The sequence below is a fragment of the Mustelus asterias genome, chromosome 15, assembly GCF_964213995.1.
Source record: "Mustelus asterias chromosome 15, sMusAst1.hap1.1, whole genome shotgun sequence".
Lineage (NCBI taxonomy): Eukaryota > Metazoa > Chordata > Chondrichthyes > Carcharhiniformes > Triakidae > Mustelus > Mustelus asterias.
The window spans coordinates 88,063,639-88,087,665 of record NC_135815.1 but is presented as its reverse complement, the minus strand read 5'-3'; the positions used below and the strand labels follow the sequence as shown (position 1 = coordinate 88,087,665).

At 46.8% G+C, this 24,027-nt stretch overlaps 2 protein-coding genes across 3 annotated transcripts in view; one reads left to right on the top strand and one right to left on the bottom strand.

Annotated features, from left to right (window-relative positions):
- urb2 (URB2 ribosome biogenesis homolog) overlaps positions 1 to 12,016 on the top strand; it is a 28,913-nt gene extending 16,897 nt beyond the window's left edge. For both annotated transcript variants that reach the window (XM_078230295.1, XM_078230296.1), the window contains exons 7-10: positions 2,075 to 2,317; positions 5,086 to 5,182; positions 8,448 to 8,587; positions 11,024 to 12,016. In XM_078230295.1, coding sequence (XP_078086421.1) covers positions 2,075 to 2,317; positions 5,086 to 5,182; positions 8,448 to 8,587; positions 11,024 to 11,221 — 678 coding nt within the window. In that variant the 3' untranslated portion in view covers positions 11,222 to 12,016. The remainder of the gene's footprint in view (positions 1 to 2,074; positions 2,318 to 5,085; positions 5,183 to 8,447; positions 8,588 to 11,023) is intronic.
- Positions 12,017 to 14,355: 2,339 nt separating this feature from the next.
- The window catches only part of memo1 (mediator of cell motility 1), a 44,462-nt gene continuing 34,790 nt past the window's right edge, over positions 14,356 to 24,027 (bottom strand). Inside the window, exons 7-9 of the mRNA XM_078230293.1 lie at positions 21,385 to 21,461; positions 16,663 to 16,767; positions 14,356 to 15,023 (exon numbers count right to left, since the gene is read on the bottom strand). Coding sequence (XP_078086419.1) covers positions 14,892 to 15,023; positions 16,663 to 16,767; positions 21,385 to 21,461 — 314 coding nt within the window. The 3' untranslated portion in view covers positions 14,356 to 14,891. The remainder of the gene's footprint in view (positions 15,024 to 16,662; positions 16,768 to 21,384; positions 21,462 to 24,027) is intronic.

The window sequence follows — 24,027 nt, the reverse complement described above, 5'->3', positions numbered from 1 at the left end:
AAATTTGGAATTCTTGCCTCTGTCCTGATGAGTGCAAGACGCAATGCTTCGAAAGCCTGCTTTTTTTCAGTAATGCTCGATACTTGTTCTTGGGATGTTGGTGGGACTGTCTAGCCAGAAATCCCTGCCCATCCCAAGGTGATCCCAGGGGAAATTAGGAGTCAACCTAAAGTGTGTGACTGGAGTCGTGTGCAGGCCAGAATGGGTAAGGATGGAAGATTCACTTCCCTAAAGGACAGTTATGAACCCAGTGGGTTATTGTCCTGATCTGGCAACTTCTCAGGACCGTTTTCTGGTGTTAGTCGCATTTATTTCGCAACTTGCCCTGAAGGGATTTGAACCCATCACCTCTGGGTTGTAAGTTCAATAATGGAGCTACTTAGACCACCAAATTTTTTATTTAAAAAACGAGGAAGTATTTGGTTTATGTAGTTCTTCTCTTGACCACTGGATGTCTCAAAAGCTTTACCCACAATGAAGTACTTTTGGAGTGTAGTCACTGGTGTAATGTAGAAATATAGAAGCAGGAGTAGGCCATTCAGCCCTTCGAGCCTGCTCCGCCATTCATTTTGATCATGGTTGATCATCAAATTCAATATCCTGATTCCCCCTTTCCTCCCCCCCCCCCCCCCCCCCCCCCCCCCATATCTCTTAATCACTTTAGCCCCTAAAGCTACATCGAATTTCTTCTTGCGATCACACAAAGCTTTGGCCTCAACTTCTTGCTTTGGTAGTGAATTCCACACATTCACCATCCTCTGGGCGAAGAAATTTCTCCTCACCTCTGTCCTAAAAGGTTTACCCCTTATCCTCAAACTATGACCCCTAGTTCTAGACTCCCCCACCATTGGGAACATTCTTTCTGAATCTACCCTATCTAACACTGTTAGAATTTTATAAGTTTCTATGAGATCCTCTCTTACTCTACTAAACTCCAGTGAATATAATCCTAGCCAACTTAGTCTCTCCTCATGAGACAGACCTGCCATCCCAGGAATCAGCCTGGTAAACCTTCGCTGTACTCCCTCTATAGCAAGGACATCCTTCTTCAGATAAGGACATCAAAACTGCACACAATACTCCAGGTGCGGCCAACACCCAATACAATTGCAGCAAAACATCCCGATCCCTATACTCAAATCCTCTCGCTATGAAGGCCAACATATCATTTACCTCCTTTACTGCCTGCTGTACCTGCGCGCTTACTTTCACAACTGATGCACGAGGACTCCAAGGTCTCATCGAGTATCCACCTCTCTCAATTTACACCCATTCAAGTAATAATCTGTCTTCCTATTATTGCTGCCAAAGTGGGTAACCTCACATTTATCCACATTATACTGCATGCACAGGCTATGCCCACACACTCAGCCTGTCCAAATCACGCTGAAGCATCTCTGCATCCTCCTCGCCGCTCACACTCCCACCCATCTGCAAATTTGGAAATAATACATTCAGTTCCCTCTTCCAAATCATTATGTAATGTGTAACTGTTGGGGTCCGAGCACAGATCCCTGTGGAACCCCACTAGTCACTGATTGCCAATCAGAAAAAGGCCCATTTATGCCAACTCTTTGTTTCTTGTCTACTAACCAGCTTTCTATCCATCTCAAGACATTACCTGCAATCCCATGTACTTTAACATCGGAAATGCAGCAGCCAATTTCTGCACCGCAAGTCCCCACATAAGCAATGCGATAATGGCGAGATAATCTTGTTTTTTTTTGTCATGTTGACTGAGGGATAAATGTTGGCCAGTACACCATCGATAACCCTCCCTACTCCTCCTTGAAATAGTGCCATGGGGTCTTTCACATCCACCCGAGCAGATAGATAGGGCCTCGGTTCAGCGTTTCATCCGAAAGACGGCACCTCTGACAGTGCAGCACTCCCTCGGTACTGCACTGGAATGACAGCCATGATAATTGTGTTTAAGGCCTGCAGTGGGAATCGAACGTGGACCCTCATGGTTCGGATACTGCCAACCGAGCCACAGCTGGGCACTTGGAATGATGGGACTTGCAGTGCAGCCCATTGGCTGACGTCGTCACCTTTTAATCTCTTGGCTTTTCAGGTCTTGTGCAAGGAAGCAGCCGTGGACCAGCCCTGGGGCTGTAAGGTCACTTTGTTCAGTTTGGAGACCTTGGCAGTGCTCCTCCAGCAGGGAGAGGGCATTCTCTCAAACCCCCACCATGTTACGCTTGCGTTCGACGCTCTAGTGTGCGTTCCAATGGACCATCTGAGACTGGATGAATATGGGATGATTTTCCGAGCTATCCAGGAGGTGCTCTTTTCCATCTTACAGTCTCAACCTAAGGTAAGGACGAATTTCTTCAGCCAGAGGGTGGTGAATCTGTGGAACTCTTTGCCGCAGAAGGCTGTGGAGGCCAGGTCATTGAGTGTCTTTAAGATAGAAATAGATAGGTTGTTGATTAATAAGGGGATCAGGGGTTATGGGGGAAAGGCAGGAGAATGGGGATGAGAAAAATATCAGCCATGATTGAATGGCGGAGCAGACTCGATGGGCCGAGTGGCCTAATTCTGCTCCTATGTCTTACGGTCTAAGCTGGTGCTAACGGATATAATGAGCGCTCCCTCCTAAATGCGACTTCGAAATTAGTTTGCTGAGCCGGGGCATGGGTGAAGGGTAGAGGGGGTTGGGGGGGGCGCAGTGCAGGACGGGACCACCTTCATCCACCCAGACTCTGCCAGTAAGATCTTGTACATTCCTGCCTTTCCTCGCACTGTATTTGATGAGGTTGCAGGGGGGCCAGTATTGGAGCGTGAATCTGCCACTGTCGGCTGGATTTAACCCACCTCCAATGGTGTGTTTGGAGGCGATAGGGACTCTTTACATCTCGTGGGCCACTTGCTTACCGCCTCCTCACCTGCCCCTGACTCTACCCCGTCCACTGCAATTATACCAGCAGCAGGGGGTGGTGTTGCATGGCCCATCCATCAGTGGACCAGCTGAGACCCTGAAGTGGACATTTACTGCCTACTTGGGGCATTTAACTGGTGGTGGGTGAGATCCGCATCAAGCAGTCAGCCTGGCAGGTTTCCCTGCGCTGACTGGTGGTGGGTGGGGGTGCGAGTTCCCTCAATAAATGGAGTGCCCCTCCCCCCACAAAGGTGTAGCCTCCCCCCCCCCCCCCCCCCCCCATATCCTCACAAATCCCAGTCCTCCACCTCTCTGACCTCCTAAAACACTCCCAAAATTGCGATCTATCACAGCCCATCCCGTCACCCGGGTGCAGCACTGGCAATGGCCACCGCTCTCCCACAGGCGCTACCAGCACAGCGGGAGCTGCCAGCTTCTGATGGGCCAACAGCTCCCTGAGGCAGGACCTCCAATCCCTGAGGGGCAGGAGTCCCCCATCTCGAGTCTATATGGGATTAGGGGATTAGTGGGATAAATCATGGAATCCCTACAGAAGAGAAGGAGACCATTCAGCCCATTGAGTCTGTATCAACCACAATCCCACCCAGGCCCTACTCCCGTAACCCCACACTGGCGTCAATTTAGCATGGCCAATCAACCTAACCCACACATCTTTGGAGTGTGGGAGGAAACCGGAGCACCCGGAGGAAACCCACACAGACACACGGGGAGAAAGTGCAAACTCCACACAGACAGTGACCCGAGGCCGGAATTGAACCCGGGTCCCTGTCGCTATGGGGCAGCAGTGCTAACCACTGTGCCACCGTGACGCGATGAGGTAGTGGGGATAGAGTGAGGGCCCTGGGTAAGATGCTCTTTCAGAGAGTTGGTGCAGGCTCGCTGGCCGAACGGCCTCCTTTTCCTCTGTAGGGACAGTATGAGACCAAAAGTGCACACTTCTGTGAGATTGTTAAATGACTGAGGCAGCTGTTCCTTCCCTGGACGGGCTCCCCCGCCCCACCTCCTCGATCTTTTAATCCAGAGACTGGGGACGACAGTGCTGCCTATAAATTCAGCCCAGTGTCTCCCAGTGCCCCTCGATGCCCATCTTCCCCCCCCCACCCCTCGCCCTGAACCTGACCTGCAGGTTTTACAGCAGTGACGAGACACTATCTTTTCCTGGTGCACACATTGGATGCAATGGGTGGATTTCAGAGAATTTGGCTCCAGACTCCTTTTGGCAGGAGTCGTGTTTGGAGAATTGGCAGATGCCAGCATACCTTTCCCTGATGACAGTCCAGTTATCTGGCGGTAGAGTGTGCTGTAGTTAAAGGTACAGCATGCTACTCAGATTTCTAGAGTGTATTCACTTAGAATAAACTGGATGACCTTTTAACAAATTCGATCGTTAACAACCATACTTGCCCCGGTGGCCCAGTGGTTACACCGCTGCTTCACAGCACCGGGGACCCAGGTTCGATTCCCGGCTTGGATCACTGTGCGGAATCTGCACGTTCTCCCCTGTCTGCGTGGATTTCCTCCGGATGCTCCGGTTTCCTACCACAGTCCGAAAGTGCGGAGCCCACAGTTCCTCCAGGTGCTCCGGTTTCCTCCCACAGTCCAAAAGTCGTGCTGGTTAGATGCATTGGCCATGCTAAATTCTCCGTCAGTGTGCCCGAACAGGTGTTGGAATGTGGCAACTAGGGGATTTTCACAGTAACTTCATTGCAGTGTTAATGCAAGCCTACTTGTGACACTAATAAATAAACTCAAGACATCCCTGTACATAGAACCCTGTTATTATAAAGCTGTTGTGTTTGCTGATTAAAAGACTCTCCTGTGGAACGCAGGCGGAATTTATTTGCATCATATAGCAGGGACGGAGTGCAGGTTCCTCTGACCTGTCAGCACACTCACCCTGGTGTTTACAGGAAAAAGTCTGCGCTGACAGTGAGAGGAGCTGACTCATCGATCGGCTGTCGGCCAGATTCACTTGCGACTGGCTGTTCTTGTTTGGGATCTCACTGGCCCTAGTCTGGGAATGATGTGACTCGTCTCGGGAGAGAGAGCCTGGCTCAGAATTAATTTCAAGAGGGAGGCGTTTTTGAAAATGTGAACCTGCCCTGAAACTCCGGCTTAATTATTCCTTGTTGCCCTTGATTGGAGTATTGTTTCTGATCTGAATCTTTTACTTTGACGCACAGGTTCTGCTCAATGCAGCACCCACCTTCCTCAAGTGCTTTAACCGCCTGGTGATTTCTATCATGCATAAGGGTCGTCAAAAATGCATTGGAGAGAAAGGTAGGTGCAGCATAACCTTGTCCTGAATTGTTTCATCTCCTGATGAAATCCTTTGCAATACACTGGAGCATCAGCCCAATATCCTGGGATGCGGGCATCGCTGGCAAGGCCAGCATTTGTTGCCCATCCATAATTGTCCTTGAATGCAGTGGCTTGCTAACTCATTTCAGAGGGTGCAGTTAAGAGTCAAACCACATTGCTGTGGGTCGGGAATTGCAAGTCATCTGCATCAGGAAAGGATGGAGGATTTGTGAACCAGGTGGGTTTTTACAACAACCCATGATAGTTTCGTTGCCCAACTTTATCTTCCCGGGTTGTTAATTGAATTTAAAATTCCACCAGCTGCCGTGGTAGGATTTGAACCCGTGTCCCCAGGGCATTAGCCTGGGCCTCTGGATTACCAATCCGGTGACATTACCACAAGGCCACCATCTCCCCTGTTTATGTGCCCAAGCCTTGGAGTAGGGCTTAAACCATAGGATTCCCTACAATGCAGAAGGAGGCCATTCAGTCCATCGAGTCCACACTGACTATCTGACTGAGGATCTTGCCCAGAGCCTATCCCCATAACCTACGTATTTACCCGGCTAATCCCCCTAACCTACACATCTTTGGACACTAAGGAGCATTTTACCATAGCCAATCCACCTAACCTACACACCTTGGGATGCTAAGGGACAATTTAGCGTGGCCAATCCACTTAACCTGCTCATCTTTGGACTGTGGGAGGAAACCGGAGCACCCGGAGGAAACCCACGCAGACACGAGGAGAATGTGCAAACTCCGCACAGACAGTGACCCAAGCCGGGAATTGAACCCAGGTCCCTGGCACTGTGAGGCAGCAGTGCTAACCACTGTGCTACCCTGCCCTCCTAGGGTCTAGAGGAAAAGAGACAGGCGGCAGGTAGTAAAGAAACAGAAGATAGGGATTTAAGATCTGCTGATCATACTGAAAATTAAAATACAGGTTAGTCAGTAGTACTGGGGAGAGACACGGTTAATAGTTCAGGTTGATGTCCTTTAGTTGGAGTTTTGATCTGACCTGTTGGACACTCCCAGCATTTTCTATTTTAACATAGCCCGTTGTCCCAAGGTGCTTCCACAAGAGCACAATCAGAGAAAGTTAGACATTGAACCAGGTAGATAGGTATCAGGACAGCTGATCAAAAGCTTGCTCAAAGAGGAAGTTTTAAAGAGCATCTTAAAGGAGGATAGAAAGACGGATTGGTTTTGGGAAAGAATTGCAGAGCTTAGGGCCTGGGCAGATGAAGACATTTTTGGAGAAATTTAAATTGGTGCACCAGAGATCAGAATTGGAGGAGTGTGCAGATATCTCTGGCTGGAGGGAGCAATAAAGATGAGATCAGGTTCTTACCCAAGCATTTAAATCTACAAACATTTAACAAGAATTCCAGCCTCAAACATTGCAGTCAGAAAGCTGTTTAAACTCTAGTAAATTTGACTCTTCAATCAGATTCCAAATGTGATGATACTCTGCTATTGATAAACTTAATGTTTAAGGGGAGTGTTTCAGAGTTCAGTTTTTTTCTACAGGCAGTCGGTGTGTCAGGAAGACATATAGCTCACATGCTGGGAATGCAGGATAATTACTCATTTTAGCCAATATAGAATTTATTTAGGAGAGAGCTAATGGATTTTTGTTTATAGATGAAAAGGTCCCCTGGGGCTTTTTGATTAAAGGAATGGAAGCTGGGGTTCTTGTTTAGGTATGCAGGGTCATGTGATAATGTGGTTAATGGGAGGAGTTAGATATGTAGCAGGGGGAGAAACAGCTTTCAGTTCAGTTTCTGGCTGGGGTTGTTTAAAGACAGAATCTGCAAGCTGCTCTGAAAATCAAAACCTCTCTGACAGCTTCAAGGCTGTTAACAATTTATAGCAAGAATGCCGGGGTCTACGAACTATATTTAAAGTGGCATTTGAGGACTGTTGCTTATTTGGAACTGAAATTGTGATAAGTTAGAAATTAGAGTTGTTTCCTTCTGTTTTTTAACTATTGTTCAACTGTTAAAAGTTAAGCTGCTTCATTATGTTAGAGTTATATTTAAACTGTTATGAATAAAGCTCGTTTTGATAAAAGATCCCTAATTTGTCAGTAGAATTACTCTTGGAGTGAAGCATCCTATCCTCACATTTATGCCAAAACAGAAGAATAGTTGGGGTCTAGCCTGGCTTCATAATAAAATTTGGGGTTCGGGTCTAGGAACCTGACACAAAACAATCAGGAGTCTCGTGATGCAGTGGATTTCTGAAAGTGACATTTCACTCCGTGATCTGGATTTGAAACCAGCCGCTGCTTCTCTGGCTGGAGAAGTGAGTTTAAGGGGTTCAGCACAGTTTGGAGTGTGATGTGGGGCCATGTCCCACAACATTGAATCCGCAGCGCTGCAGCGTCAGTCGCTGTTCTGAGGCTGCAGGAGAAGGAGCTTTATCTGACAAAGAGCGAGTACCCAGGAAATTCTTCCTAACCATCACCATCCTTCACCTAAACACAAGAGATCATCAAAAAAAAATCAAATGGTCATGGATCGCCTTGGTGATTGTTGCGTTGGTGTGTCAATGTTACACAAGGGTGAATCAATACAATGAAGTGTCGGTGTGCGGTGAGGTGCAATGTTGTGCCAATGTTATAATGCAATGGCGGCACAGTGGTTAGCACTGCTGTCTTCCGGCGCCAGGGACCAGGGTTCAATTCCCGGCTTGGGTCACTGCCACAGTCCAAAGACGTGCGGATTAAGTGGATTGGCCATGATAAATTGCCCCTTAGTGACAGGGGGACTAGCTAGAAAAAATGCATGGGTTTATGGGGATAGGTTCTGGGTGGGATTGTGGTCGATGCAGATTCGATGGGCCTAATGGCCTCCTTCTGCACTGTAGGATTCTATGACTCACAGCGCCAGGGACCCGGGTTCGATTCCTGGCTTGGGTCGTTGTCTGTGCGGAGTCTGCACGTTCTCCCCGTGTCAGCATGGGTTTCCTCGGGTGCTCCAGTTTCCTCCCACAGTCCGAAAAAAAAGACGTGCAGGTTAGGTGCATTCTCCCTCAGTGTACCCGAACAGGTGCCGGAGTGTGACGACTAGGGGATTTTCACAGTAACTTCATTGCAGTGTTAAGCCTACTTGTGACACCAATAAATAAACTTTAAACTTAAAATACCAAAAGAAATAGGGAATTCATTTGTTATTCAGTAACACTTCCCCCTTGGCTGGAGCCCTGCACTCTCTCAATCATTGTAATTTTATTACAGGTACAACAACAGTCAGTGAAGTTATCCTGGAGTGTGCACGCCTGGTGGAAAGAATGTACACACACATTGCATCGAAAACAGAGGAATTTGCAATGTTTTCTGCCTTCACAGTGGCGCAGTACATCAATGAGCTACAAAAGGTAATCCTCATCAGTAACCAGTTCCACCTTTTGATTGCAGGAGATGACTAGGAAGGGATGATTCAGCCAAGGCTCAGTAGTAGGACACTTTTCACAACCAGGTGTCCCTTCAGAGGGAGCATGTGGTGTCTCCCGGCACCAGAGAGGTCTTCCCTGCCTGGTGGGCACCCCAGGGACTGGGGTGCCTTATTGACCTTCTTAATCACATTTTGATTTGATGTTTTAAGTTTCATTTGTAATTTAATTTTTTTTTGTTTCAGGCAATATTCCTTTTATTTATTAGTCTCACAAGTAAACTTACATTAACACCAGGGCGACACGGTGACACAGTGGTTAGCACTGCTGCCTCTCAGCGCCAGGGACCCGGGTTTGATTCCCAGCTTGGGTCACTGTCTGTGCGGAGTTTGCACATTCTCCCCGGGTCTGCATGGCTTTCCTCCGGGTGAGAATCATAGAATTCTACAGTGCAGAAGGAGGCCATTCAGCCCATCGAGTTTGCACCGACAACAATCCCACCCAGGTCCTATCCCCATAACCCCATGCATTTACCCTAGCTAGTCCCCCTGACACTAAGGGACAATTTCGCATGGCCAATCCACCTAACCCACACATCTTCAGACTATGGAAGGAAACCAGAGCACCCAAAGGAAACCCACGCAAACACGGAGAAAATATGCAAACTCAACACAGATAGCGACTCAAGCCGGGAATTGAACCCAGGTCCCTGGCGCTGTGAGGCAGCAGTGCTAACCACTGTGCCACCCCTGGTTCTCCGGTTTCCTCCCATTGACATGCTGGTTAGATGCATTGGCTGTGCTAAATTCCCCCTCAGTGTACCCGATCAGGCGCCGGAGTGTGACGACTAGGGGATTTTCACAGTAACTTCATTGCAGTGTTAATGTAAGCCTACTTATGACACTAATAAATAAACTTAAATTTTTTTTAAAACATAGGAGTAGGACACTTGCCTCTAAGTCAGAGGTTATGGGTTAGATCCCTGCTCCTAAGACTTGAGTAGAAGCTGTATTTGCTGGACTTGGTGTTGCAGTGAGGCAGTCCATTAGCACAATCCCACAACCAGCAGTCCTGTCTGTTTTCATGATGTTGTTTGAGCAATACACATTGACCAAGACATTGGGATAACTTTTAGAGCCTTGGGTTATTTCCCATCCACCTGAAAGAGTCAACATCTAAACATCTCACCCAAATGACGGCATCACTGAAAGAGCAGTTGGGCTTACTAAGTCCGCTGGATGACACCCCGGTTTCTGTTCTTGGGTCTCCGGAGTGAGACATGGAAGCTACAACATTCTAACTCTGAGATGGATGGATGGATGGGTGGGGGTGCCACCAGCTGAGCTGACACCACATAGCACCCTGCCACATTGTGCCAGCAAACTGGTTTGTGCCTATGATTCCCGACCCGATGAGCTCTCAAATCTCTTCCCAATCTACCTGACACAAATCACACCCCAGCAGAGAAAACAAACTGAAGAGACTGCAGTTGTCTGCCTGTTCCCCTGCTATGAGTAGTTAGTTGGGATTTTGCCATTCTAAATCCAGCATAATGGAGAGTTTCACAAGTAGCCACTGGTCTTATCGGAGCATTGTGGAACACGGAGATCAGTGCACACATTGCTGGCTGGGTTGTCAAGTCAAACAGCCTCCCACAGTGCAGTAAAGGCCCTTTGATCCATTGAGTCTGCGCCCACAGTAACTACCACTGAAGTCGCACTAATCCCATTTTCTGGCACCTGTCCCATATCTGAATGTTATGATGCATGTCCCAACATGGAGCACAGAGTGCTGCAGTTACCTGCAGAATAGCAACTGTCCCATATCCAGAGGTCCTTCCTATTTCCATAAGACATAGATGCAGAATTAGGCCATTCGGCCCATCGAGTCTGCTCCGCCATTCGACCATGGCTGATAGGTTTCTCAACCCCATTCTCCTGCCTTTTCCCTGTAACCTTTGATCCCCTTCCCAATCAAGAACCTGTCTATCTCTGTCTTAAATACACTCAGTAACCTGGGCCGGGATTTTCTGGCCACGCTCGCCCCAAGACTGGAAAATCCTGCCCAAAGTCAATGGACCTTTGCATGGTCCTGTCCTGCCCGGGACAGAAAAACTCCACCCCTGGCCTCCACAGCCTTCTGTTGGAAATGAATTTCACAGATTCACCACCCTTTGGCTGAAGAAATTCCTCCTCATCTCGGTTCTAAAGGGTCGATCCTTTACTCTGAGACTGTGCCCTCGGATCCTAGTCTCTCCTACTGATGGAAACATCATCTCTACGTCCACTGTATATCCAGGCCTTTGAGTATTCTGTAGATACTCTTCCAAGATACTGTCAAACTCCCCGATGAAAGGATCTGCTGATGCTTGTTCTTTTTCCACATAAAGGGTTGCTACTAGTCTCTGTTCTTTATTTTCAGGTTACCCTCGATGCAGACGTGAAAAGACACTTGACAGGGGGAATTTATCACCTCCTGGATCTGGTCACAGAGTGCGATCTCCGCTTCCTGAATGCATTATTACAGACTGGTGTGAGGGAGGTATTTAAGGAGTTGTACAACAATTACACGCACTACCACAAGAGTAAAAGACAAGGCGAGGAGAAGTATACAGCCTAAACTGGAAGCAACTTTTGTTTTCAACTCTCACGACAGTATGTTGCCTTGGGTGACCCATGGCCCACGTGACAGGACTTTTGTTCATGGATAGATCCTTGCATGTCAGTGGGAATGGCCACCGTAACCCAGTCTTCAACCATCTGAATCATAGAATCCTACAACGCAGAAGGAGGCCTCTCGGCCCATCGAGTCTGCTCTGACCACAATCTCATCCAGGTCCAAGTCCCATAACCCCATTGCATTTACCCTAGCTAGTCCCCCTGACATTAAGGGTCAATTTAGCATAGCCAATCCACCTAACCCGCACATCTTCGGACTGTGGGAGGAACCCCACACCGACACGGGGAGAACATGCAAACTCTACGCAGATAGTGACCCAAGCCGGCAATCAAACCTGGGTCCCTGGCGCTGTGAGGCAGCAGTGCCGCCCAACACGTTGAAATCCAAGTGAAGGCAGAAAATTATTTGAAGCCATTCCCCTCATCATTTGCTTGGCTTTTTCAAAGAAATGGCTTAGCCTCAATGCCAGTCAGCGTGGTGAATATATTCTGCTCCGGTGATGTCCGGGTCCCGCAGGGAGACTGGTATAATTTCAGTCTGAAAGACTACAGACAAGAAGAAAAGCTGGCCTGTTGATCCAAAGGAATTTCCATATAAACTGAAGAGGCAGCTCATCCATTTGGGAGCGCATTAGCTTCTTATGGAACAATTAGAATTCATCACCAGCAGTGTTGTATTGTCACATCTTTTTGTATATTAGCTTTTGTAAATAAATCCAGAACAATTTATCCTTGTAGTGGTCTCAGGAGAGTGATATTTTTGACGAGGACTACATTTTCCAGTAACACAATTACCTCAGGTTGCTCCAAAAAAAACTAACATGAATTAAGATGGAAAAACTCCAGGGGACAAGAAGACAACAAGCCACAATATAAGGGCAAGTCATGATGTGGAGTTGCCGGCGTTGGACCGGGGTAGGCACAGTAAGTCGTCTCACAACACCAGGTTAAAGTCCAACAGGTTTATTTGGTAGCACGAGCTTTCGGAGCACTGCTCCTTCATCAGGTGTCGGACTTTAACCTGGTGTCGGGAGACTACTCACCATTAGGGCAAGGCACCACAAGGGCTGGATGTGTGCAGAACGGAAAATAGCAGGGCAAGGAGTAAAGGGGACATGTCCTCTTTCTGTCCGACCCCAAAAATCTAACCAAGAATGTTGTTTTCAGCTAGAATCTAAATCCAATCAAGAGGAAGATCATGAGGGGAAACTGCTCAAAATGTTGACAATCATTCAGAAATTGTGTAAGAGACCTCTTTTTCCAAAGTATGGTGTCCAGCTTCAGTCCGCAAGATCCACTGACCCACCTTAACATTCTTGGCCTAACTAATCTTATTGATGTTTCAAAATTTTCTTGCGTTTTGAGAATTTCCACGACCCTTTGAACGTCACCATTGAGCAGCCTTGTTCCAATTTTAAGGTTTATGCCCTCTTGAACTGAACATTCTAACCACAGATTCTCTTCTCGTACATTAATGGAATTAAAATTTCACAGTCATTCACAGGGGAATTTCACAGTAACTTCACTGCAGTGTTAATGTAAGCCTTACTTGTGACAAATAAATAAACTTTAACTTTAAACTTTACTTTTAATCATCTCAATTAATTCGGCTCTTGTATTCCTCCCCTCTGGGAGATTAAGTTTAATCTATGCAACCCAATTTAAACCGTTCAGCTACTTCCTTCCTGGCAACTGGGGGATTTTCACTGTCACTTCATTGCAGTGTTAATGTAAGCCGACTTGTGACACTAATAAATAAATTTTACTTACAAAAGATTAAACATTTTGCGTCCACTTTCTCAATCGCTGGCTATGATCTGTGGATCCTGGGGTTGTTTCCATGATCAATTTCTCCATTAACTCTCTTTCCTTTGAACATCTATCGATGTCTCTCATTTAATTTTACTTAAGTTTATTTATTCGTGTCACAAGTAGGCTTACATTAACACTGCAATGAAGTTACTGTGAAAATCCTCGAGTAGCCACATTCCGGTGCCTGTTCGGGTGCACTGAGGGAGAATTTAGCATGGCCAACACACCTAACCAGCGCGTCTTTTGGACTGTGGGAGGAAACCCAAACAGACACGGGGAGAACACACAGACTCGGCACACACATTGACCCAAGTCGCGAAGCGAACCTGGGTCCCTGGTGCTGCAGGGCAACAGTGCGAACCACTGTGCCAGCGTGCTATGTACCCAATTTCACACACCTGACTTTAAGCCCCAGGTAGCAGCAAGATTGCAGTCAAGGTGTATTGCCGGATGGGTTGGAGGCTGGCCTGACGACAGATGAAGGCTGGAAAGAAACCAGGTCATTTGGAATGAGTGGGTTGCAAATGTCGATGCGGTCGGAGGGAAGAAGCAGCCTGGGTTTGTGAATGCAGTAGGGACCTCGGAGTAAGAGGTCGAACCTCGGCCGAGCAGCAGGACTTTGGGAGTGCAGAACTAGGGAGTTATATTTTGAGGATAAGGGATAAACCTTTTGGGACTGAAGTGAGGAGAAATTTCTTCACGCACAGAGTGGTGAATGTGTGGAATTCACTCCCACAGAAAGTAGTCGAGCCAAAACGTTGAGATTTCAAGAAGAAATTAGATATAGCTCTTGAGGCTAAAGGGGGTGGGGAGAGGCAGGATCAAGACACTGAATTTCATGATCAGCCATGATCAAAATGAATGACAGAGCAGGCTCGAAGGGCCGAATGGCCTCCTCCTGCTTCTATTTTCTATGATTCTGGGAGGAGGATTAAGGCCTGCCAGCACTTTGCCAATCCCATTCTCTCCCCCCCCCGTGCCACTAAGCTGCCCAGACCCTGGACACAGATACTTGAGTCAATTGGTGCATTTCAGTTCACAAGCCAAGGCATTTTGATTCATCAGTTTGTGGCCTGTCGCACTCCGCCCAGCACCAAACGCAAAACGTTTCGATACATGCACAGACCCAACCTTACAGAACAGAAAGGGGATAACTAGACGGGCAGCTCAGGGCTGTGGGGGGGGGGAGAATGATGGATCTGCTCTGAGTAAAATTAGAAACTAGGTATAAAGTATGTGTTGTAAGTAATGAAAATAATCAAGAAAAGAATTAAACTTTAATCGTTTTTAAAAATAGATAATAAAAACACTACAGTTAGTGACAAAATTCAGATTACACATCGGATAGCAGGAAATCTAAATCATAAGACCATTTTGGTGTGTGTAGCCCTTTATTAGCAACTAAACAAAAAACCTTATACAATGTTGGCAGCAGCTGTTTGTACTGCAGCTTATATCTTGAGTAACTATGGTATGAGATTATAAATACAACCGACGTGAATATAAACGGCACACTCTCACCCACATCCTGCAGAGCTATCTGTAAGCAAGTACACGTCTTCAGTTTTTACGGGGTCAACTTATCACTACATTACGTCATCCTGTATCTCACTTCAGCTTAAAGGAGGAAACAAAAATAAAGAAAAGCACGTGTCAATCAAAACTATGAGGGACTACACCTCAAGGAAGAAAGTTCAAAAGTTCAACGTTAGATAGCTCCAAATAATGGAGGTGTGTCTTTGAGGGAAGGCTGGGACCAGGAGACTGAGGATGCAGTGGCTTTCCTGAGTAGCGATGCTTCAGTGGACCATCAGAGTACCCGCGGCATAGCTAACGGAGCTATCCTCCCAGTTTTTGCATTGACTTGATTGGGCGTAGTTCAGGAAGGAGAAAGCCATGTTCATCCCACTCTTCCTCAATTCTGCCACCGCCTGAAAGGGAAACAGGAATAGCCTTTAATGTCCCATCAGCAAAACCTAGACGGGGGGGGGGGGGGGGGGGGGAACAGGGAAAAGAACATCTGAGCCCGTCAGCCATTCTTTGATGACTGCCGACCAATCGAGGGTGTGAACCGTCACAGCTAACTTTCAGCCCATTGGGGTCTAATGGCAGGGTCTGATTTTGAGTTGAATGACAGAATCCCTACTGTGCAGGAGGAGGCCATTAAGTCCGTCAAGTCTGCACCGACAATCTAACAGAGTATCTTACCTCGGCCCTCCACCACCCCCACCCTATCCCCATAACCCCACGCGTTTACCACAGCTAATCTCCCTGACTTACACATCTTGGGACACTAAGGGGCAATTTAGCATGGCCAATCCACCTAACCTGCGCATTTTGGGACATTAAGGGGCAATTTAGCGTGGCCAATCCACCTAACCTGCTCACCTTTGGACTGGGGGTGGAAACTGGAGCACCCGGAGGAAACCCACGCAGACATGGGAGAACGTGCTAACTCCACACAGACAATGACCCAAGGCTGGAATCGAACCCAGATCCCTGGCCCCCTGGCGCTGGGAGGCACCAGTGCCAACCACTGTGCCACCCCATTTTATGCATGTGTCTTGTACGAGGACTATTTTTCTCAGGTACAGGAGCTCACTTTTCAGATTCATGGCAGGGGCGGTCCAATTTGGAGTTGTGCTGTGGTTTTATTTTTCCTCACGCATACTTGCTTTTCTTTTTTGAATGTCAATGGGGAAAAGCAAACAGGGTGTTGTGAACACCCTCAAACTCTGTAAAGATTTGGAACGCTTCTAATTGTCAGAAAGGAAAGGGATTCAGACTATGGGAGCTGCAGTGTAACTCACCCACTTTTATTGTAAAGTGGCATCTGATGTGACCAGTCTTTGCTGCTGCTTGCAATGATAAAGGTGGCAGGTCTGATAGCAAACTTGAAGCTTAGTTTATTTATCAGTGTCACAAGTAGGCTTACATTAACACTGCAATGAAGCTACTGTGACAATCCCCTAGTCGCCACACTCCGACACCTGTTCGGATACACTGAGGGAGAATTTAGCATAGCCAATGCACCTAACCAGCACGTCTTTCAGACTGTGGGAGGAAACCCACGCAGACACGGGGAGAACATGCAAACTCCTCACAGACAGTGACCCAAGCCGGGAATCGTACCCGGGTCCCTGGCGCTGTGAGGTAGCAGTGCTAACCACTGTGCCACCGTGCTGCAGTTAGGAAACTGGGATAGTTAAAAGCTTTGGCTCCCTAATTCCTCGCTAATTGCTTTTGAATGTGTGTACAGCTGTAAGCGACACATTCTCAGCATGTCAATAGACTATACTGAGCCCCAATATATGTATTTCATTTTTAGATGAGACTTGAAATATGAAATGAAATATCAGGACTTTTCCCTGACCCAAAACAGTGTATTTTGAATTGTTCTCCCTGTAGCACATCTATTTGACTCCCCGCTATAAAATGTTAGGCATCTCTGATCCACGTAACTACAATAAAGGGCAAGTTTCAATAAAGGGATACATTTAACAGCAACTAGCAAAACTACATTAGAGAGACAGAGACCAAAGACAGCAAGAGAGAGTCATTCCAACTTACATTGAGAAGAACCCCAATCGGATGGCGACCACAGATAGTATTGTGGTATTTCTTTAAATAGTTGTTAAATGACACAGCGTCTAGTTGCTCTATAATATCCATACCCTGAAACAAAACAGATTAAGTGGTAGACTGTATTTTGATCCATTCTGCGGCTCACTGCAAATCTGTCCCATATTCAGGCTACATTATCAATCTTTGGGGACCATGTGTGAAAGGTCAGTTTGTGCGCATACACAAGTTCTATCCAAGATTCAATGATTGATGCTATCCCGACTAACAAACTAAATCCTTAAATACAAATGCCATTGCACTTCTGGCTATTTCCAGTTACACAAAATGGTCCCAGCAGAGGGAAGATGGATTGCTTTTTATGAAAAAGTAGTCTAAGCGTTCCAACTCTTAACCCATCTCTGTGTCTTTCGTCTGCTGCTCCAACTACTGTTCTTTCCCTGTGTCATCAATCAATGCACCCCTTGAAATTGCATGGAATGCAGTTTGATAGTTTTATTTCTCATTAGTGTCACAAGTAAGCTTACATTAACACTGTAATGAAGTTACTGTGAGAATCCCCTAGGTAGGCAGTCCAAGCAATCTAAAAACCTATAACATAATCATCAACATTCATTAAGGGCCTGCTGAAATTAAATTGAGTAAGAAGTTTAACAACACCAGGTTAAAGTCCAACAGGTTTATTTGGTAGCAAAAGCCACACAAGCTTTCGGAGCTGCAAGCCCCTTCTTCAGGTGAGTGGGAATTCTGTTCACAAACAGAGCATATAAAGACACAAACTCAATTTACATGAATAATGGTTGGAATGCGAATACTTACAACTAATCAAGTCTTTAAGAAACAAAACAGCATGAGTGGAGAGAGCATCAAGACAGGCTAAAAAGATGTGTATTGTCTCCAGACAAGACAGCCAGTGAAACTCTGTGGGGGTTACAAATAGTGTGCCATGAACCCAATATCCCGGTTGAGGCCGTCCTCGTGTGTGCGGAACTTGGCTATCAGTTTCTGCTCAGCGACTCTGCGCCATCGTGTGTCGTGAAGGCCGCCTTGGAGAACGCTTACCCGAATATCAGAGGCCGAATGCCCGTGACCGCTGAAGTGCTCCCCAAGTGCTTCCTGTTGGGGAGCACTTCAGCGGTCACAGGCATTCGGCCTCTGATATTCGGGTAAGCGTTCTCCAAGGCGGCCTTCACGACACACGATGGCGCAGGGTCGCTGAGCAGAAACTGATAGCCAAGTTCCGCACACACGAGGACGGCCTCAACCGGGATATTGGGTTCATGTCCCACTATTTGTAACCCCCACAGAGTTTCACTGGCTGTCTTGTCTGGAGACAATACACATCTTTTTAGCCTGTCTTGATGCTTTCTCCACTCATGCTGTTTTGTTTCTTAAAGACTTGATTAGTTGTAAGTATTCGCATTCCAACCATTATTCATGTAAATTGAGTTTGTGTCTTTATATGCTCTGTTTGTGAACAGAATTCCCACTCACCTGAAGAAGGGGCTTGCAGCTCCGAAAGCTTGTGTGGCTTTTGCTACCAAATAAACCTGTTGGACTTTAACCTGGTGTTGTTAAACTTCTTACTGTGTTTACCCCAGTCCAACGCCGGCATCTCCACATCGAAATTAAATTGCTCATCAAAACATATAACTCCCTCATTGATTTTCAGGTATGAATGTGATGGGCTGAATGGCCTTCTGTACTGTAAATTTCTAGGATTCCCCATCAGCGTTTCCTCCGGTTGCTTCAGTTCTGTTCGGCCAAAGCCGAGTTTCATCAGCCATCCAGGCCTGAGAAAAGCTCAAGAAGTTCAGTGAGCTAAATGTACTGAACATAATACTGTTTCAGCAAATCACAGAATAGTTACAGCACAGAAAGAGGCCATTTGGCCCATTGTGTCTGCACCAGCTCCCTGAATGAGCCTCGTCCCAGTCCCCTGCCTTCTCCCTGTGACCCTGCACATCCTTCCTTTTCAGATAAGAGTCTAATTCCCTTCTGAATGTTTCAATTGAATCTACCTCCACCGCTCTCAGGCAGCGTATTCAAGACCCTAACCACTCGCTACCTAAAAGGTACCTCGTATCACTGTTGCTTTTTTTACCAATTACTTTAAATCGGTGTCTACTCTGTCAGGAAACAGAGGTAGGTTTCAGTAATCTATATTTGTGGGTATTAGAAACAAGGTACAACTTTCAGTAAGTTTAATTTTGTGTTTCTGTACAAGAATGAGTCAAAACCTTAGTTAGCTTCATGTTAAGCAAAGGTGCCTGCACCTCTGTGGGTTTTGGTCACTTTAAACTATGCCTGTATGGTAATGAATGTTTATGACAGGAAAGCAAACAGGGTTTAAAGGAAAACTAGGTGTTGCTTAGCAACCTAGGACAGAAAGAACTTTCAAGTGAGTTTTAAGCTGGACACGGGAGAAGCTGGACAGCACAAGGGAGCAAACTTCCCAAAGGAAAGTTTATGAAACCGGGGAGTTGGGGGGGGCGGGGGAGCTAAAGGAACAAAGAACAAGAAGTTGAACAGGGTCCTGTTGGGTAAAGTTAAAGTAAAACACAGAGAAAATGCTCTGAGTTAGAGAGACAGCTGCACGAACCAGATCCGAGGTGAGAAACTGGGCATCTGAAGTAAATCAAAGGTTTGGTGACATCTTAATACAGGCTGTGAAGCAGTAGTGTTCCGTTGACATGGCCAGGTACCTGAGATGGTGTGGAAGCTTGAATATACATGGCAATCTAATGCAGGGGAATACTGAAAGGACAGACTGAAATCCTGGAAGTGGATGCTTGGTAAAGGCATCCAAGAGAACGTATTGTTTGGGAGAAGATTTCTAAGGTGCATTTTTTCAGAAGTGGAGTTTAGAAACACTCGGTTAGAAATCAGAGTTCCAGTGTGACACAAGAGAATCAGCCCATAACATTGTCATTTAGATGTCACTGAGTTACTGAAGTAACCCCCGCTCCCTTTGCCCATCAACACCACCACCCCCCCCCCCCCCCCCTCCACAAGAAGAAGACTTGGAACCCATGCAGCAACTCACCAAAACTCCTTCAATAGCACCATCCAGACCTGTAATCTTTACCAGCTAGAAGGACAAGGGCAGCAAATGAAGGGGAAAATAGCAACCGGCAAGATCCCATCCAAGAAACACACCATCCTGACTTGGAACTATTGCCATTCTTTCACTGTCACTGGGTCAAAATCCTGGAACTCCCTCCCTTACAGCACTATGGGTGTATCTACGCCCCCCACATGGACTGCAGCGGTTCAAGAAGGCAGCATACTCCCACCTTCTCAAGGATAATTGGGGATGGGCAATAAATGCTGGTCTAGCCAGTGATGTCCACATCCCGTGAACAAATTCAAAAAAGAGAGAGATAATATAAAACAGTAATACATCCCGAAGCGCTTTGTAAGAACGTATCACTGTTTGATACTGATTCGCGCAGAGATGTTAGACAGATGTCCAAAAGTTTGGTTAAGAAGTGGCTGAAAGGAAGAGACAGAGGTAGAGAGCACAGGGCAGGAATTCCAGAGATTAGGGACCAAGGCAAATAAATAAAGTATCTGACGTACATGCAGCTTTATGATTCAAGGTTTGAATCATAGAATCCTACCGTGCAGAAGGAGGCCATTCAGCCCATCGAGCCTGCACCGACCACAATCCCACCTAGGCCCTATCCCCATAACCCCAGGCATTTACCCTAGCTAGTCCCCCTGACACCAAGGGGCAATTTAGCATGGCCAATCCACCTAACCTGCACATCTTTGGAGTGTGGAAGGAAACCAGAGCACCCGGAGGAAACCCACACAGACACGGGGAGAATGTGCAAACTCCACACAGACCATGACCCAAGCTGGGAATTGAACCCAGGTCCCTGGTGCTGTGAGGCAACAGTGCTAACCACTGTGCCACCGTACCGCCCTTTTGCTTGTAGCCAAGAAATTCTGAACAGCTTGTCAAGACAGGGCGGGGTCACCCAAGCAATAGGTCTCTGCATGTTCGTCTGTCTTACAGATAGAAGTAATATTGATGCAAACACAAAGAGGACAAACCATTTTTCAGCTTCAAACAGTTACAAGGGCAAATGCATTCAGCCTTTATTAAGGTTTAGGTCAAGTTGGTCATGAAACTGGAGAACAAAGCAGCCCGTGGAAATCACTTGTGTTTCACAAGTCCACCAGGTATTTTAAGCTTCTACCAATGTAACAAAGATACCCGATGGCAGGTTTGAAGGAGCTTTGATAGAGTGGACATAAAGAAGACTTGAGAAGGGACCAGAATTCGGCCCAATAAACAGCAGATAGTCATTCACAATTCCAACAAAGAAATCACGAGGAGTATCTTTACCCAGAGTGTGGCCGGAAGGTAGAACTTGCTACCGTTGAAGCATCGAAGCAGAAACTAAATAAACACACGAGGGAGAAAGGATTAGAACAATGTGCTGACAGGATTAGATGATAGGAGGGTGGGAGACTAGTATGGAGCATGAACATTGCCATTGGTCAGTTGAGCCTAACGACCTATTTCTGTGCTGTACAATCTATGCTGGCTCAACAGCAGCAGCAGAAGTGCTTTAGGCATTTTAGGATGCAGTTAATTGTGGGTAATCAGTTACAAATGGCAATGCTGGGACAAAACTGCACACAGGGAACACAGCAAAGGGACTCCTCCCTCAGAAAACAACCTATCACGTGCCATACCATTTTGTCCAAGTGCTGAATCGATCTGTAGATCTCCCCTTGACTCTCGTCGTAATGCGTGTATCGAAATCGCTGCCCTGAAAAAGAACAAGCATCAGAAATCTGAGGCAGAGGTCATCCAGCAGGCTGTAAGCCCAGCGACAAACACGACACCCTTAATCACACAAGTATTCTGCAGTCGGATGGACTGAATGGCCTCCTGCTGTGCACGCCCATGGTTCTCCCAATAGTGAGGTGGTCCTCTTGCTGACTGAACCGCTCACCCATTTAAAAAAAAATTCATTTGTGGGACATGGGCATCGCTGGCTGGGCCAGCACTTATTGCCCATCCCTAGTTGCCCTTGAAACTGAATGGTTTGCTAGGCCATTTCAGAAGGGCAGTTGAGAGTCAACCACATTGCTGTGGCTCTGGAGTCACATGTAGGCCAGACCAGGTAAGGACGGCAGATTTCCTTCCCTAAAGGACATTAGTGAACCAGATGGATTTTTCCGACAATGGTTTCATGGTCATCAGTCGATTCTTAATTCCAGATTTTTTAAAATTGAATTCAAATTCCACCATCTGCCGTGGCGGGATTCGAACCCGGGTCTCCCAGAACAGGCGGCATGGTAGCACAGTGGTTAGCACTGCTGCTTCACAGCTCCAGGGACCTGGGTTCGATTCCCGGCTTGGGTCACTGTCTGTGTGGAGTTTGCACATTCTCCTGGTGTCTGCGTGGGTTTCCTCCGGGTGCTCCGGTTTCCTCCCACAGTCCAAAGATGTGCGGGTTAGGTGGATTGGCCATGCTAAAATTGCCCTTGGTGTCCTGGGATGCGTAGGTTAGAGGGATTAGTGGGTAAAATATGTAGGGATATGGGGGCAGGGCCTGGGTGAGATTGTGGTCGGTGCAGACTCGATGGGCCGAATGGCCTCTTTCTGTGCTGTAGGGTTTCTAAGATTAGCTGAGTTTCTGGATTAATAGTCTAGCGATAATACCACTAAGGTCATCACCTCCCTTTGTAGATGTGGCTCTCAGTAAGTCCATTATTTGCCCTGGCCTGGAATACCTGTGCGGTCGAGTGGAATCAGAATGCAACATTGTAAAGCCACTGAAAGGGTTAGGAAAGGGCTTGCAAAGACACTCTTGGTCCTAATCATCACAGTTATTCAGACGCCTGACATGACTGCGGTCTGGTGACCCTCAATAGACATAATCAAACTCTGCCGTTCTTTCATGAGATTGCTGCTGGACTCCAGACTTCACCATTTGTTACCTGTGGACAGATCTCTCAGTGGCTACCAGCCACTGAACTCAAAACAGCTGAATGAGGATGTGAAAAACAAGATTTCAGAATATCTCATCCGCCTAATGAACAAATTTTAATGACTATTAAAGTTTGAACCCTGATGATGCAAGTACTCTAACGATCAATATGTTATTGTACTCTGTTATGCATTTTTATATCTTACTTGGAGTTACTGATTGTAAAAACCTACCTCAATTTGGCCCTTGGCCACGATGGATTTAATAAACCTTTGATAATAATATTATGTGCATAATGGAACTCTTTCCACTGCATCAAGCACTCCCAGGTCAGATATCAAATACAGCTCCTTCCCTAAACTGAGAGGAATGCTCTCTACTGCCCAAGTGCGGCATTGTCCCATTCCCCGCATCCTTATGGCTCCTTGAGTGAGACTGCCAATTCCCGTTGGTTGCACGCTGTCAAGAACTGGGTTGAGACCAGCCAAACTCATTCCCGAGCGTGGGCTAGATTCAAACTTGGGCCCCAGAGGCAAAAAAGGCAACCCTTGACCTTTCTATCTCTGCGGCTCACAGCTTACGCTGATGACGTGCTTCTCGTGTTCACGGACCCGGCTGACCTATGGAGGATGCGCGAGTGCCGGGCCGTGTACCCTGCCGCATCCTCTGCCAGGATCAACTGGGCCAAGTATCCGGACTCCTGATCGGTCTTTGGCAGATGGACTCCCTCCCCATCCCAGAGGAGCTCAGGCCTTTCACCTGGAGCAAGACCAGCCTCCTCGACTTGGGAGTCCGTCTTTGCCCGGCGGAGGAATCCTGGCCGGTGGATTGGCAAGAGCTGGGACTACAAAGATAAAATACTTTAGACAGAAAGAAAGGGGGCTCACCAGTCTGTCACTGACAATGAAAGCTTTGTGCTGCAAACTCCAACAGCATCCCATTATACCCTTATATTAAATGTCAGAGACAGGCAGTGAAACCATAGATGGTTTGACAGATTGTTGGGGGTTGAGAATTTTAACATCTACTAATGGGATCATAGTCACCCAATTTCATGGCTCATACCAACATTTTAGTTATTACTTTCAGGTTGGAGATTAGGGAAAAGGCTGGTTAAGAAACTGATAAGTAAAACCTAAAGTAAAGGCAAATCAAAGAAGCCTAGGTTCACTTAAAAAAAAACAGAAAATGCTGGAAAAACGCAGCAGGTCTGACAGCATCTGTGGGGAGGGAATATCCGCAGACGCTGTCAGACCTGCCAGGTTTTTCCAGCATTTTCTGTTTTCTGGTTAGATTCCAGCATCCGCAGTATTTTGCCTTTAACCGAAGTTCACTTACCCTGTGTTTATCTTACAAGGCTGGGCCTGGTACTAAAAAAAAGCTTGAGCAAAGAATAAGC